The 16537-nt window shown below is 39.3% G+C and overlaps 1 protein-coding gene across 1 annotated transcript; it reads left to right on the forward strand.

The window, feature by feature from the left end:
* Nucleotides 1-1174: 1174 nt before the first annotated feature.
* Nucleotides 1175-15408, forward strand: arhgap31 (Rho GTPase activating protein 31). Its single transcript, XM_067607968.1, has 12 exons — nucleotides 1175-1862; nucleotides 5109-5211; nucleotides 5795-5939; nucleotides 7720-7802; nucleotides 7899-8006; nucleotides 8224-8366; nucleotides 8451-8661; nucleotides 8862-8983; nucleotides 9398-9454; nucleotides 9605-10255; nucleotides 10362-10510; nucleotides 11003-15408. The coding sequence occupies exons 1-12, from the start codon at nucleotides 1763-1765 to the stop codon at nucleotides 13082-13084; spliced, it is 3954 nt and encodes a 1317-aa protein (XP_067464069.1). The 5' UTR covers nucleotides 1175-1762; the 3' UTR covers nucleotides 13085-15408.
* The last annotated feature ends 1129 nt before the right edge of the window (nucleotides 15409-16537 follow it).

Consider the following 16537-nt stretch of genomic DNA (forward strand, 5'->3'; position numbering starts at 1 on the left):
ATAATATGTTAATGTTCCTCAGTGGCCAAAAAATCCGTTACTGCAGGTTCAAATATGCTAAGGTTTGATATGCTCTTAAGGCCTGACGGATTTAGGAACCGTACTTCTTGTGCATCATTTGAGTCTGCAATTTTACATTTTTCATAATGCACTAGATGTATGAGATCAATAGCACCGTACTGTATGCCAGTGGCTGAATAACCAAGCCAGCATGGTATTGTGTCACATTTGTAAATCAGAATATGTGAAACTTTGTCAAAAGCTTCTGTTTACTCCCAAACCAAACCAATAATGCAGCAGACATGTAAAGCTATGCTATGATGCCTGAATTGCTTTTCTGCCTTCAGTTCTTGTGTCAACTTTTAATTTTGAAAAATCCAGTAAATCATTGCGGTTAGTTGTGGTTTGACAGTGGTCCAACAGGGGTAAATATACTGCAATCAGTGATTAGGTCTTAAAATATCACCACAAGGACAGTTTGGTATTTCACAGCTGCAAAATTTCAAACCTCAGTTTATGGAATTTGGGTTTTAGAATCTGTAATTTTACATGTGAAACCGAAGTCTTCAAATATGAGGAATATGTCATCACTTCACATGGAGTTTTTCATGATCCCTCTTAGCCAACACACTGCAATACAATGATGTAATAAGACTACATTTGCTTAAGACAGGAGGTAACAGAAGTTTACTGGGGGAAAACTTACTTTACTTCACAAAACTAACATCAATACTTCACCTTTAATGCAATCAACTATTTTTTTTTTTATAAAGTTGTGGTCAAGTTTTAAAAAGATAAAATGTGTTGCAGTTAGTAATGAGAACCATGTGTCCATCTCGTCACCCCAACCCCCCCAATCTCCCCCCATTTCCCATCTGTGCCCTTCAGGCCCTCACTTCAGTCACCTCCCACTTCCCTCTTCCTTCAGAACCCGTCTGTTTTTGTTTTCGAGCCTGGGCTCTTTGCACAGGAAATTGTATACATTGGGAGCATTCAGGAAGGCAGAGAGCAGCTTTCCCGTTAGCACTGAGTTTGGGCACATGAGGAAAAAAACTGGATAAAAGAGGTCAGTAATTCCTAAACCAGGAGAGAAACAGAAGTCAGCTGTTCTCCTCCCCTCACTTCACTTCCCTCCCCTTTACACAGTCTCAACATTTCAAAAATCCCTGCCACACCACTGCCACGAGTCCATCTCTAAACATAGAATACAGTATTAGAAAAATCTTAAAAGGGAAATCAGATTAAAAATGAAGTGCTCCTGAGATGATTTGCCTCTCTCGTATTGATTCATGTGTGCTTTCTCAGCTACAGAGAAGCCAGTGAACAGGGGAGACTGTGTGGAATGAAGGAAAAGAGGAGGAGATATAAAGGAGCAGAGAGGACTGGCTGGGGGTAAAAAAACAACAGGAAACCAACCGATTCTAATGCTGTTTCTGCAAATCCTTCAGAGATAAAGCAGTGGACTGCCACGTCCCAGCGAACCAACAGTCACACCATGTCTTTTCTTTGATCATCACTCAAAGTAATGCCTATCTAAAGGACTTAAAGTTAAAAAAGTGACGTCACTTCTGCTCTCAGCCTCCAACAGTGTGTGGTTAGTCAGAATGTGAGCGGATGCAGACGTTTGGGAGCTGATTGCTGGGATTTCTATGTGGCTGCTTTTTGACCTACAAACTCACCCTTTCTCAGGCTCATATGGATCGATCGCTGCGCTTCCAAGGATCTGTTTGTTTTAATCATCTGGACTACTAACTGGAGCCACATGAAGAATAAAGGGACTAAGCAGAAGTCCAAAAAGAAAGGAAGTGAAAATGCGTTCGGCTGTGACCTGATAGAACATCTCCAGAACTCAGGACAAGATGGTAAACTTTTTATTTTGCTTTCTTTGAAATCTAACACCCTTTACAAGCAGTTACCATCAAAGTACCTCCTGTTTCTTACATCAGTTACTTGACTCATACAGAGAAGATAACATTTATACTGAGTTTTATTAGTCATTTCCTAAATTAGTATAGTTTATATATACACATAATATGGTGAAATTAGGACAGTAAAGACAAAAAAGTGTCTTTACATAATACAGGCTTTGCTTAAGGATTACATATATAGTATGAATTGTGAGTATACATGTGTTTTACATTTAGTAAGACCATTCATTCAACTATTGGCTGTATTAAATAGCCATTGGTGAATTTGGGTGTGGCACTTTAATTTTTTTGTGTCAATTTCCTACAGTGACTATAGTTCCTATGACGAGTTTTGTGTCTGACAAAAGACTGGGCGGTGCTGCTGCCTATAGAGGAGAGAAAATAAGGAGCCAAAGAGAGAAAAAAAGAACAGAGGTTGATCACATATTCAACTATGCAGTCAGGTTTGCTGTAGATGTTTATTCTCTTTACTTTTATTTAGTCTTTTCCTTCTGCTGATCATATGTTTTGTTCTTTTCTTACAACCATCATCTGTGAGTTTTTTTGGCAGCAATATGATGTCATGAAAAGAGTGAACAGAAATCTACCACGTGCAGAGTCAACTCAGGCATATGGATAGCTGTGTTGAGGATAACTTTGAGGAGGACCTGCTGGGGTGGACATATCCACAATGTAAGGCGGGGCATTCAGGGCAGGAAGTGAGGGAGGAGGTTTGGATACCCCTCCGTCATAGATATCCGTCAGACGTATTGTCTTTTTTAAATTGTAGGAGCATTCGTTTGTTACTGCATTTTAATGATGAATACCACTGGAAGGCACTGATTACCTAACACAGACACAGACAGTTTAGATACTAGTGACCATAAAAAAGCCTTTAACTTTTATTTTAAACTTTATTTGTGAGCAGTGTAGCTGATGCCCTAATATTGCCTGTATAGCTGTATAGAGTGTGTACAGACAGTGTTTGACTACCAGTGGATCCCTTTTTAGCATCACAACTGCACTGATAATCCAGCACAATGTTAAGTTGCATGCTCAAACACTCACAGTCTCATGATATTATTGAGGATCTTTACATACAGCCAGAGATAATTAAGTACATCCCTCTGATAAGATGAATATGAATATATCCCCATTTCTTTAGTAATTATAATACAATAGAACCTGACAGCTAACATCACACTCTCTCCACTTCAGTATAACACAAATTGTTGATAATCTCTAAGATTTGTCATATAACAGAGATATAGAGATATAAGAAGAGATATAACAAACTCTTCAAAGAGCTAAAAAATATCTTATTGGCAATATTAGCATTTGAGGGTGATTTCAAATGCTGTCGGACAAAAAAAGTATAAAACTCACACATCCTGTCTCATGAGGACAAAAATAATAATTGTTAAGCTCTGCATTTTGTTTAGAACATATATGTCATGTCCCTATTGCAAAACTACCATTATTTTAGAAGCAGTGAGTCAACTGTCCTCTGGAGGAGGGAAATGTTGCAAATACACATACACAAAGGTTTGGCGAAACTGGTCATGAACCATTTAAAAGTGCTTTAGTCATCATACAACAATGTTACCATAAAATGTTCCTTGTGTTGTTGCGTAGGCAAACTTGTAAAACCTGACAAAAGGAGAGAGACTGGGAAGGGCTGTTAAGGGTTTCTGTAAAGCCAACCACTGAGCAGCAGCTGGAGCTTCAGCATTTCATGGAACATTGAATATTATTGCAGAAACAAACAATTTGCATCTGTTGACTCCGTGCCGAAACTGAGTCTGAGTCACAAAGTATCTTTAAAAATCAGTCGAAAGTCAAACTGTATTTTGTTGCCACTACATGAAGCAGACATCTTCCTTCAGTGCAGACTGAGAGTCACTAAATGAAGGCTCCAGAGTTGTTCATCATCCAGCTTTCGACCACAAGCATGTAATTGAAAGTCCAATTAAGTCTAACCCATGAGAATGTAAATGGCAGATTCTTGGTGTCCATGGTGATTACGGAGAAATTAGCCATTGCTGAAAATGTTCATTCATTTTGTGGAGGATGGATTCTACATGTTGTCTGCAGGATGATCAGTTTGTACTTACCACCATGAGACATTTAACATAAAAGTGTAATTAAATCCTGGAATAGTCTACAACTGGGTAGAGGAACCACCGATAAAACAACCAACTATATGGGCATCATGAAATAAAATAAAAACATTCATTTGTACAATCAAAAGGTTTAGAAATATGACACATCACATACTGTATAACCTAAACACTCAAAGGATATTAAGCTTCTTCTTTGACGCATCATTACTTACTCATAACTTCATAATATAATGCGCTACTGAGAAGGTAAAAGTTGACGCATTGGTCCATGTGAGACACTAAATTTGATCCAGTTGAAGTTGTTATTCTTTATATTTGAAAATAGTTTCAGCAAATAATCCATATTTGATTTTTTTCTAATCTTCACCAGTCTGCGCACGCTTTGGGAAACTATAGATAAAATACTGCTGATCTTAAGTTTGGTCATCAAAAAATCCCTATGTGATCATTAATACAACACAGTCAGCTTCAGATTTGCAGTCATTTGTTATTTTCACTATTAGCTAAAGGGAAATTGTGGTTTAGACTGAATCAAAGCATGTGATTTAACAGACACTGAGCAACAGCTAAATCTGGTGATTTAAAAAAAAAAGTGCATCCAAACAAGGTTGTGTACAGAGGGTGATGTACTGTAGTCCAGGGAGCTGTGTAGGTCAGTGGTAACATTTCAAAAGCCGTTTTCTATTAGAGGAAATGTCGTAAGTAATACCAGCTACAAGGACTGGGTGTGTCAACCTTCCTCTGAAACAAACAAACCATTTTTAACTTCCTGTCAAAGTCCACCTACAATCAGCGGCCCTAAGGAATAGAAAACGGCCATAGTGGAACAAACCCCATACCATGAAGTTAACATTATGTGCATTGTTACCGTTGAAACATTACACTGACAGTCGTTTCCTTCTCCTGCTTTTAAGATTTCATGTGGCCTGAATCACCCACAAATCCAACAGTACTTGCACTGTCAAAGAGCTAAAACAGGAGGGAAAAAATGTGTTTAAGTTTCTCCAACATGCCTCCCCAACAGTGTTTACATGTCAGAGTGTTTGCAGAAATGACTAACACAACCTTTAAACTTAAGTTCCTCAGGTTCTGAAGAAATGTGCAGAGTTTATTGAGGAGCATGGTATTGTGGACGGGATCTACAGGCTGTCGGGGGTCACCTCAAACATCCAGCGTCTCAGGTACTAACTTCATGCGACGCGTTTCTTGTACGCTAATGTTTTTCTCAAGATTTGCAGTACTAACAGCTCTTTCTGATGTTACTGTACATCAAAAACCTCAAGTCATAGAAAATATTAGACATTGATACAAAATAAAAAGAATAATTTCATGATACAGAATGAGTTTTTAAAATCTTGGTCTACCGGTTGTGAGCTGTATGTTCTTCAGGCCCTTACTATTGCTTTACTCATCCTCTGTAATCACTGGTGTATACATCCTGTTTGGAACAGCTCCAATTATCCTCAGTTAAATCACGAAAAAATTGATGCTAAGCTAAATCAAATATTATCTCAAATCATGCCTATAAATGTCTGTCCGGCTGATTTTCTTATCTTCAGGGTCCAAAATATATTAATAGACATGGTATATTTATAATATTGTTTTTTCAGATTATCACTGAGCTTTCTTTTTTTGGCTATAACAACATTAGTGGACTGGATACACTTTAATCTAGCATACTGCAACAGTACTTAGCAAGGGTGTTAAACAATCAAAGCATTCAGCTAACTGCGTGTGTGTGTGTGTGTGTGTGTTTGTGTGCAGGCAGGAATTCAGCTCTGAGGCGTGCCCTGACCTTACAAAGGAAGTGTACCTCCAGGACATCCACTGTGTGGGTTCCTTATGTAAGCTGTACTTCAGGGAGCTACCCAATCCTCTGCTCACATATGAGCTATACAGCAAATTCACTGTAAGTACAAATCACATTCATGTCACATTTACAGTTTTGCTAAAGGGGAGAAAAAAATATCTGTGTGACCCAGAAGTGGTTTGACAGTACAAAGAAGTAATTATTAACAGGCAGAATGGCAACCAAAACACCAGATGTCAATAAGCACTATTTATTCCACACAGTCCCTCAGTATATTTGTGTCAGCGCTATATCGACTGTATTTATTATCATTTTTCACGACTGTAACCTCAGCTCTCTGGCTCACTATTGATCAGCTCTTTAAATCTCCTCCCTGGAGAAAATAACACCATTAGCAGATGTCAGCTGAACTGTAAACACAGCATATGACTTGGCTTGCTGCCTGTCAGTTTGGCTTATTATCGTTATCATCGTTATCATTTAAAAGTTTAAAGGTTTTTCTGCCTCATAATCATGAACATTTGTCCCTCCATATATGACAAAATAGACTGTAAGAAACTGAGTGTTTACAGTCTATTTTATTGTTTGTGTTTGCGATTTTTGTGGCCTACTCTATCATGACTTAAGAGCTTGACTTAAAAATTAAAAACATTTTGTTTTTTTACCCTTTTTGGGTCACATGAGGGTTTTGTAATGAAGCAAGAGCAAAAACACTAAGTATACTGAGATCTTAAAGTCAAATCCACACACAACTAGTAACCTGCGTGGCCAAAATTGTGAAGATACGATCACTACATGTAGCACCAGAGAGCAACTTTAAGGCAACATTTTCTGGATGAACTGCGTGAAAGAGACTTTAGAGAGGAGCAGGAGAGAAGGGAACAGAAATACCAAACTGTAAGGCCTGCTTCAAGCTTTCTGTGTAGCTTTCTGTGTACCTCGCCGAGCCATTTGCATAACTTGGCATTCGTACATCTCGTGCTGCTTGTGTTTGCTTCGTGCCTGAAAACTCCAGTGTTTTAGGAAAAATCAGTTCCTCACATGGTGTAAAAAACACACACACAAGAGCCCTGTTGTAAAACTTTTTTTTTTTTCTCAAGTTTTGTTGGAAAGAATATAGTCATCCTCAAGAACATGAGCACTAAGCAGAGTTCCTTGGGTGTCAGATGGGCTGCATATTTGATGTTGTGTGTGTTATTGAGTAAAACACGAGATATTAATTTTCGCACGTTTGATGCGGCACCTTTTGGATGTTATGTTTAATTTGAAGTTAATTTCAGTGTTTCCCATCCATTCTCAGATACTTGGTTGGCATGGAAGCTTTTGTGATATTTATTTGTCATGCCATACTTAATGTTAATTATCCATTTTGGGGAATTGTGTTTCTGCCACAAGACTGCACAAGAGCATGTTTGAAGAACAACTTATGTTTATGAACTCACACATGACTCACAAATGCAGCTAACTTGCTCAGCTGTTTGGGCCTCAATCACATTAGTTTGACTGCACGCACACCAGCATGTGTTTGTTTACATGTGTTGAGCAGGGAAGGTCCAGGTCAGACAAGCTGTGCAGTGAGATCATAGCTTTACTCTACAGTCCATCAATGCATTGATCTTGTTCACTGGTAACCTGAGAAAAACCAGATGTTAGAGGTCATGTTGGTTTAAGGGTATGTATGGAGGTTTTGTGGACAAATTGAAGATAATTCTCAGGCTGAGACCACAAGCTTGGGAATTCAGTTCATATTCAGGGTGGAGTAGTGATTAAAATCTACTTTACTGTGTTTCATAAACTGAAAAGAGAACATGGATTCAAGTCTCTTTTTTTACCAATCCTGGAGTTTTGTTGACATGATATGTGTCTATTTTACATGCAGGAAGCGGCCTCGGTCCGGGGAGATCATGAAAGACTTGTTCACATTCAGAAGGTCATCAAAGAACTGCCGACCCCTCACTTCAAGTGAGTTTTAGCCCTTTTCACTCTCAACAGTTAAGACAATTGTACAATTGATAGTCCTGTTTGCTAAGTTTTACTTATTTTGTCAACTGTTCTCAGGACTCTGGAGTACCTCACCAAACACTTGGCCCACCTTGCAACCTTAAGCACCCAGACAAACATGCACACACGCAACCTGGCCCTGGTTTGGGCTCCAAATCTGTTAAGGTGAGTTTCATTAAACAGATGTGCTTGAAAAACTTTTTTTTGTCAATGCAAAATGTAATGTAATGTAATGTTACAACCCCCACCCAAAAGAGGATTTTTTTAAAATCTCATTTGCTCCTTTATTCATACATAGCTTTCATGAACTTAATTTGCTTTTTTTGGAATATATGCAATAGGAAAAAAATCTGAAATTCAAGTTTTTTTTTATTTTTCTTAGATCTAAAGATATTGAGGCTTCTTCTGGTAATGGAGACATGGCTTTCCAGGAGGTGCGGATACAACAGTCAGTGGTTGAGTTTATTCTTAACAACACAGAGCAGATCTTCAGCGATGATTCTGTGGAAATCAAACCCAAAGAAGGTATGACATTCCTAAAATACAAACAATCACCACTGAGCCCTTCAAACTGGTATTGGAATGAACTGACTCATTATACTTCTCTAGGGCCAACTTTGATGTGTGGGGAGAAGAAGTATGCCACACTCCCGATCAGTGGTCAGTGTGGGCCGATGAAACTGATGAGCCTGGAAGAAGCCCAAGCCCGCTCCTTAAGTCCAAACCATCCTGTGCATAGAGAACGTCAGCGAGAGAACAGTCTGCCTGATACCAGCACTGCAACGCTCTACCACACCGTCATAGACATATCAGACAGCAAGTATGACAGATTTGGGTTCAGTCTATTGAGTCATTATGAGTTTAATTTACAAACCATATGCTTCAGGGTGTTTGATGCACTTATGATTTTAGATTAATTTGACAATAAATGTGTGCACATGTGCCTAATTCATGCAAATCAGTGTATTTTTTATTGAAAGCAAGCTGTCTGACGCTTAATAATCTCTCCTTATCTTTTAGGAGAAAGTTTTCTGGGAAATCTAAGAAGTGGAAGTCCATCTTCAACCTGGGAAGGTCTGTCGACTCAAAGGGAAAACTGAGCCGAAACGGCAGTGTGTTCATAAGGGCACAGGGGATCACAGGTGAGTGTCTAATAAGAATGTCAACAATAATCAGTGATACACATTATGGGTTTTTTTTTCTCTGATATTCATTTTTGCTTTTCTTTTCTTGTGAAATACAACATAGTGTCACCTCTTAAGGCCTATAGAAAATATATAAAATATATTCAAATGAAACCAGCTGTGATGGAAAAAAAACATTTTTTGGTTGTAGACATGAGTGGCAGCGTGAAGATATCACTGTGTATTAAGGCATCACAAGCCAAACAGGCAATGTCCAAAACCATTTCCATATTAGTGGAAATTTTAACAGTAACTCAGTCCATGTGTCAAAACTTAAATTTTACAGGCTAAAACGTTGTTCTCTGTAAATGTTGCAGATTCTTACAATGTTCTTTGAAAGTATGATAATGTTACTCTTGTTTTTTTCCACAGAAAAGGCAGCTCTTCGTCCATCCAGGAGCATGGAGTCCTTGTGCTCCTTACCAACAGGTAAATCCTTGATATATTAATTTTCATGAAAATATTACAAACTACAACTTCGTCTTTGCCTCTTTATAAATTGGTGTTGTTGAATCTATTACAGTGAAAATATAGTTTTTACAGTTTTTATTTATCTGTTACATTATTGTTACTCCACAGATGATGACAGAACAGGAAACAACAGTCCAACTGGTGGACCCGGCAGCATTTATGTTCCAGATGTAAAATCCAGAACGCTGGGATCTGACTCGCTCTATGACCTGAATGAACATGACCAAAACTGGGAGTTTAAAGGGAAGAAAGCTGACGGGGCAACAGGAGGTTGGAGCTCTAGTATGAACCAAAAGGGGTCACCGGGTGCTTCTTCTCCCCCTCAAAAAACACTACCAGAGCAACTGAAGGTGTTCAAAGGTGATGACGGCAGCGGCTACAAGCCCACGTCTCCGAAAAACAGGAGGATGTTGTACTCAGGCTCCTCCCACAACAGCTCGTCTCGACCCTCCTTCCCAGGAAGTTTCTTCCCTCTGGAGTCCTCGCCGAGGCATCAGCGAAGAGCCGTCAACATATCCGAGCCCTTCGCTGTGTCCGTGCCACTGCGCGTTTCCGCTGTTATCAGCTCCAACAGCACGCCGTGCAGAGGCCACGCTAAGGAAAAAGCAGCTGCAGCCGCTCTGAAACCTTGCAAGGAGACTGCGGAGCAGAGCAGCAACAGTGGAAAGAGCAATACATTCCCCCAACTGGAACCCAAGAAGCAGGAAGGAACAGAGAAGAAAAACATGGAGGAGCCGGCGTCTAGAGTCCCACCAGAGGGTGAGGGCTTCTTCCTTTATCACATTTTAAAATGCTTGTTGTTATGTTTCATATTCAAGTCATAAAATGTAGTGTACAGACAGTTAAAAACATGTTTTCCCCTTAGATACAAGCAAAGAAGTAGTGCAAGGAGGTCAAGAAGGGATCAACAATTCTGAACTGGAACAGCCATCCATTGCAAATGCAAGAGAAGGCAAAGATGCAGCGCCATCTCCTGGGAAAGAACTGCACAACCAGCCTACAGCAAAGCAACAGGTAAATCATTTGCTGTTGAACTTTAGCTTATGGTACTTCTACTGGAGCAGAATTACAGACATTATCATTCATTGGTGCTGTTGATTTATGATAAATTGACGAATTCAAGTTCATTAAGATTTAAAAGAAACAAAAAAGAGTCAAAGTCTGAAAATTGCGGACCACGTGGTATTAGATTTGGCTACTAGTCAGTGCCTTCAAATTCATCACTGGTCCCTGCAACTCTCCAAAGTAAAAATGGCTGGGATTTACTGGTGAAACAGTAGCACTGTATTCTGATTTCACATATTCCTGCATTAAATTAAGAGATCTTAAAGTTACGGTAGTTGTGTTTTTTCCAACTCTTTTATTATTCAGTTTTCTAGAAAGGTAATGAGAGCTGTGAAATCTGCTTATATGGTGACTATTTGTTTTGTTTGAGAAATGAATGGTGTCCTCACTGTGGTTATTTTTAATCTTCTGTTCTTTTGTTTATTATTCATTACTTCTCAGGACATGGGATCCTCTATTGGGAAAGAGCTGTGGTCTGATCTCAATCAAGAACTGAAGATAACTGAACCTGAAATTGACCTGCTGGATGAGACTTTTAAGCCTGTTTCCTCCTCCAAGAACACTTGTGAAAACATGAAGTTAACGATGGATGTGAAGTCAAAAAGAAGCCGCAGCTCTCCGTCTCTGACTTTGTTATGTAGGGATCTTTCGTCAAATACCTCTCTGAGTGATCACTTTATTGCCACTGGATCAGCCTCGGCAAAGAAACAACCCTCAGAGTCAGACATCCCATTTTCTCTTCACAAAAACTTTGATGCAGTTGTCGGTGGAAACACAGAAAATGTCTGCCCTGCTGCAATGCTGGATAAAAAAAATAAGAAACTGCATCAGATCTCCCCAAATATAACATCCCTGAAGAAAGATGATCCAGCTTATAGCCAACTTCCTTTTAAGGAAACCAGCTTAACTCAAGTTAAAAGTCATTTGACGTTAGAGGATGCTCCAACAGTTCGGGGCTTCTCAGCAGCAGATGACCCCCACAAAAAATCAGAGAAACATGAAATTCCTGAAGGAGACAAAAACGTCTCCTGTGGTGGAGTGAAGAAGACTGTGATTCCTGAGTTGGAACTCATTCAGAGGCTTTCAGTATGTTTGGAGGAGAGACGTAGGACCTTGGAGCTGCCGAACCTCGACGACGACGAAGGAGGATGCGGAGCAACCTCAGAGGAGCTGGACTTGGTGGAGCCCTGGGAGGATCTTAGCTCCACCAAGCAGTGGGTTACCAGTCCTCTGCACTCACCTGACGTGGAGGAACTGTTTAAGCAGCTGTCACCCTTTGGCTGTGTAGCGGAGCCTTTGAGCTCAGAGGAGGGAAAGACGTCATCTCCTTCATTCGATAATAAACAATCTAATAAAACATCTCTCGTTAAGAGCACTGAACGCCTCTCAGGAAACATTCCTCAAACTTCCAGTTGCAAACCAGACACAAAATGGACGTATTTGCCATCAATACCTACACGGGTCAGTGTGAACAGCAGTAATGCAACACAAGCTCACGCAGGGAAGAGCAACACAACAAAACAGAAGTCATCTCAGAGGTTTTACAGACAGATTTCTTGCGAGTCAGCTGCTTCAGAGAGAAGAGAGGAACAGAGCTTTCCCAGACAGCACAGGCCATATTCTCTTAACTTGGACCTGGGGCACAGATGCATTAGAGACATATCTAATCAGCAGAACCGTAATTCATCGGAGTTCTCCTCATGTCAGAGAGGATTACTGTCCTCAACTGGAGCTGTAAATAACGGGCTACCCTCGGAGTTGGAATTGTTTCTGAATGATCGCCAGGCGCCTCTACGCCGAAATTCAGCCCCGGTCAGCGTGTCATCAGTCCGAACCGCCTTCATGATAAAAACGTGCCAGGCCAAAGCTGTGCCTGTCGTACCTCCAAAGGTGCAGTATAGTCAGATACCTCACTCCAGACACGAGAATGATGTCGATGCAGCAAAGGAACAAGAAAAGGAATATCCTAAAATGGTCGCAGAGAAAAGCAACTCCGCACCTCCTCCGATGATGTCAGATCTAAAGGAGGAGCTGGAGAATAAAGAGCCGGCTCCCAAACACCAAAGACACCCACATGTAGAGAAATCTGCCGAGTCTGCGAGGACCACGTCCACTCCAGAACTGCCAGTCATAACAAGGCGACATGCTCCCAGTCTTGAAGTCTTTGTGGATTGCCCCAGACCAAACAGAACGAACATCATGCAAAGGCCATCGTTCAGGAACAGGCAGAGGCCGCAGAGTCTCATCCTGCTCAGCCCTCCCTTTCCCATCATGGACTATCCGCCATCAGGCGACGACGGCAAGCTTCTGTCATCCATCAGGAGCATGAATGACACATCAGCTGTGAATGCGTTTTCTAAAGAGATGGCGGAGAATTTCAAGACGCCGGAGGGGATCGCTCTTCAAAACAAAATGACTATTCCAAAAAGTGGTCAGAGACTGGAAACGTCGACCAGCTGCTTCTACCAGCCGCAGAGGAGATCGATGATATTTGACAGCAGGAGCCACAGGCAGATAGAGTGACTGGAGGCACAGTCACTGATTATGAGACTAGGTGTTTGTACATAGACACAGAATATAAGGAAAGTTTTATGGAAACTGAAAAAAGATGATATGATAATCTGTTGTAAATCATAGTATTTTGTTTTATGTATGTATTTCTTGAAGGATGAAGAATTTGTTTAAAATTATGATTCCTTTTGTAAAACCATGAAGTATTTGAGAGAGATTTTATAACTGGTTTCCCATGGGTTCCTTGAAATCCTTGAAAGTTTGTGAGAGAAAAAAATCAAGGCCTTGAAAGTTTTTGAAAGTAGACATAAATAGACATGGGTCATTGAAAGTGCTTGAATTTATATATTTTGTTCAAGAATAGAATATTGTGCTATATCTGTGCTGTGTTAGAGAAAGCAAGAGACCACATAGTCTGTGAGCATCTGTAAAGTTCTCATTGTAGTTCTCATAAAAATTCTGTGTTGTAACAGTAATTAACCATGATCCGTGTCTCAACTATGCTGTGTTGGGTCCTTGAATTTGAGGGAATTGGGCCTCAAAAGTCCTTGAATTTGATGTTGAAGAAGATGTGGGAACCCTGTTATAAAGCCATGATGTATTTGAGCGCTCTTAAAATGTGACATGAAGGAAATGTTTTCAGAGGTGACTTAAGAATGACAGACATTTAGTTTCACGTAAGGCTGCAACTAAAAAAATGACTGTTACAAATTGCCAGAGTCAAAGATGACGCCTTGAGATGTTTTGTTTTTTCGAACCAACAGCCTAAAACCCAAAGAAAGACAAAGAAAAGCATGAAATCTTAACATTTGTGAAGCCAAAACCAGCAAATTTTCTGCATTTTTCCTTAAAAAAATGACTCAAATGATTATTCTATTATCAAAATAGTTGCAGATTAATTTCCTGTCAAACGACTAATCGTTGCAGCTCTAGTTTCATACTCAAGTTACAGTATATCTGATATTTGGACATTAAAACATGTGGTACTACACAGTCACAGTGCATCACTGCCAGATCTGCTCAGAGCCTTTGACTGTTGAAAATCACATCTGTTAACTAACAAATTAGCAGCTGAATAATAGTTTACGAACAACCAGGATTCAATTTTGCGAGCACCAGAAAATGTTTCAATAGACGTTATTCTGGTTTGGTGCAGTTCCAGCATCTTCATAAAGTTGTGAGGGCCAAGTTGCATTTCTCTCTCTGTGTCAACAATGTTATGACATGCTGATGGATTGATTTTGGTCACTGTATAAAGTTCATAATGTATTAGGTTATTACATCTTCACATAAATATTCATGCATGAGGTCATGAGGTGGACATTAAGAGCTCTGAATGCAGGAAGTGTACAGTAAAGGTTAACAAGAAGTAAAAAGGTAAACTGACGATTAAACTGTTAAACAGTTTAACAGCCATGAATTTGATCATGTAGTTTGCAGGAAAGATATTGCTGAAGATGTGTTTATTTATTCCTTTAATAACTTACACATAACATTAAGTAAAATTTATACTTGTAAAACAATATACTGTATGTAACTTTTGGCTCTGTGATAAGCTGAGATCAATGTGATTTTTAGCTGATATTTAAGAGGAAAATCCTTTTTCTGATATACATATATCAGAAACTTAATAGTATTTACCCACAGAAGGACTTTAATTCATGTGTATCTTTATTTTCTGTAAGCTTTGTATTTTAAGGCAGTTTTTAATTTGTTGTTTTTGACAATAATGAGAAACCAGCATTGTAGAAAAAAAGCAAAGAGTATCTATGTAAAGTAAAATCCTGGAGCTGCTCCCCTGACTGTAAACTGGAGGTTGACTGTGTGCACGCTGACTGTATTCAATGTGTTTGGACCTTGATGGTGCTTTGAGTCTGATGTTAGCATCTGAAAAAAACAGGGTTTTGTTTCTTTTCTTTGCATTTTACAAACACGGGATCTGATATGATTACCATTTGTGCTATTTGTGGGTGAGCACCCTGCATGTAACATAGTTTGGATGTTGAAAGAGGTCACAGTGTATTTTATACTGTAGTTTGAATGGATTGGACAAATGATTATAGTGTTTATTCAAAAAAAACATGTGTATGTTAATGGGGATATCAGTGTTTTTTCTTGGTTTTGTAACTTTTGTATACTTGTTGATACTGAAAATCACTGAGTGAACTGTCTGTATTCACAGGAGGAAAAAAAAAAACAAGTGAATTGAGGATTTTAAGGTGGAGTTTTGCCTTAATTATCCCGATGATGGCACCTGAAGCAATGTACATACTGTAAGACACCTGGTGAGTTTTGTTACAACAAAAAATTATGAGAATAAAAAGCTCTGAAAATCACATCAATCAGTTGTTCTGCTAATGTGACTCATTCACTAAAACATAAAGTGTCAAGCTGTGACATTGTAACAAACTGTTAAAATTCAACTCACCTGATTTTTGTTAAATGTTACTTGAGATTTACAGTTTTACAGTTCAGGGAACTCTTAGCCACAATAAAGCAGGTCAGTTTAAAGATTTTTGACACAAAATAAACAGCAGTTGTGTGATTTACACTGTGCACTTTGATAAACATCATGAGAGAGGGTAAGGACTGGATAACAATCATTGCAACAACATGTTATTTGGAGGTGTTGTTGGTTTCATTTGGCACTCCAAATCACCTTGTTGTCAGACTTAAAGACTTAGTCAGAACTCAGAGTGAGAGGAAACTACTGATTGCAATGTTTTTGACAAGTGAAACAGGCTTTACACTGTACACGACTCAGGTAGGCTAATTAAGCATTTGTCTTTTCTTCCTCTTCCACCTCTCTCTCTTCAAATCTTTACTTAGACACTTCTTTTCTGTATTTTGCTTCTTCTCTCATATTTTAAGTGAGCACATATACGGGAATACAATCACACAAGTTATACATATTTAAAGATATTGTCAAAAAGTATCTCTGAGTATCATTTTTACTACTAGCATGTAGTTCACTCGCTTAGCTGTCTAATTTTAGCCTTAGTGACTTTGATTTTTTCAGTCCAGTTGTTAGTAACCTTCTAACAACTGAGGTATTGAATATATTACATGGGTGTACTAACCTCTATTTTTTCTTTAGAATTTCATGAATTTCATACAGTCCTCCAGAAAGCAGCTCACAGAGAGGGGCAAGATAAAAGAGATTGTGCTACTGTGTGAATGAGGAGTATTCAAGGGGCCCCTGAGACGGATGGGGCCCATTGGAGATCAAAGGTGATACTGCACCCAGTTATATGTGGTCTGCCTGAAACCTAGCAGCACTCCTGCTTTTTTCTTCCCATATCATACAAAAATAAAACTGCTGACTACAGTGAAAATATTGAGCATGGCGGCTGCCTTGAATAAGTCAAACATTCATGGTTGCGCCTTTGCCAAATGCAGTGAGAGGTTTACAGTCCCTGCCAGTTCCCCATGACCTTTTTTCTGGTTTTACAAAAATAATGTTAA

The sequence above is a fragment of the Thunnus thynnus genome, chromosome 13 (assembly GCF_963924715.1).
Source record: "Thunnus thynnus chromosome 13, fThuThy2.1, whole genome shotgun sequence".
NCBI lineage: Eukaryota > Metazoa > Chordata > Actinopteri > Scombriformes > Scombridae > Thunnus > Thunnus thynnus.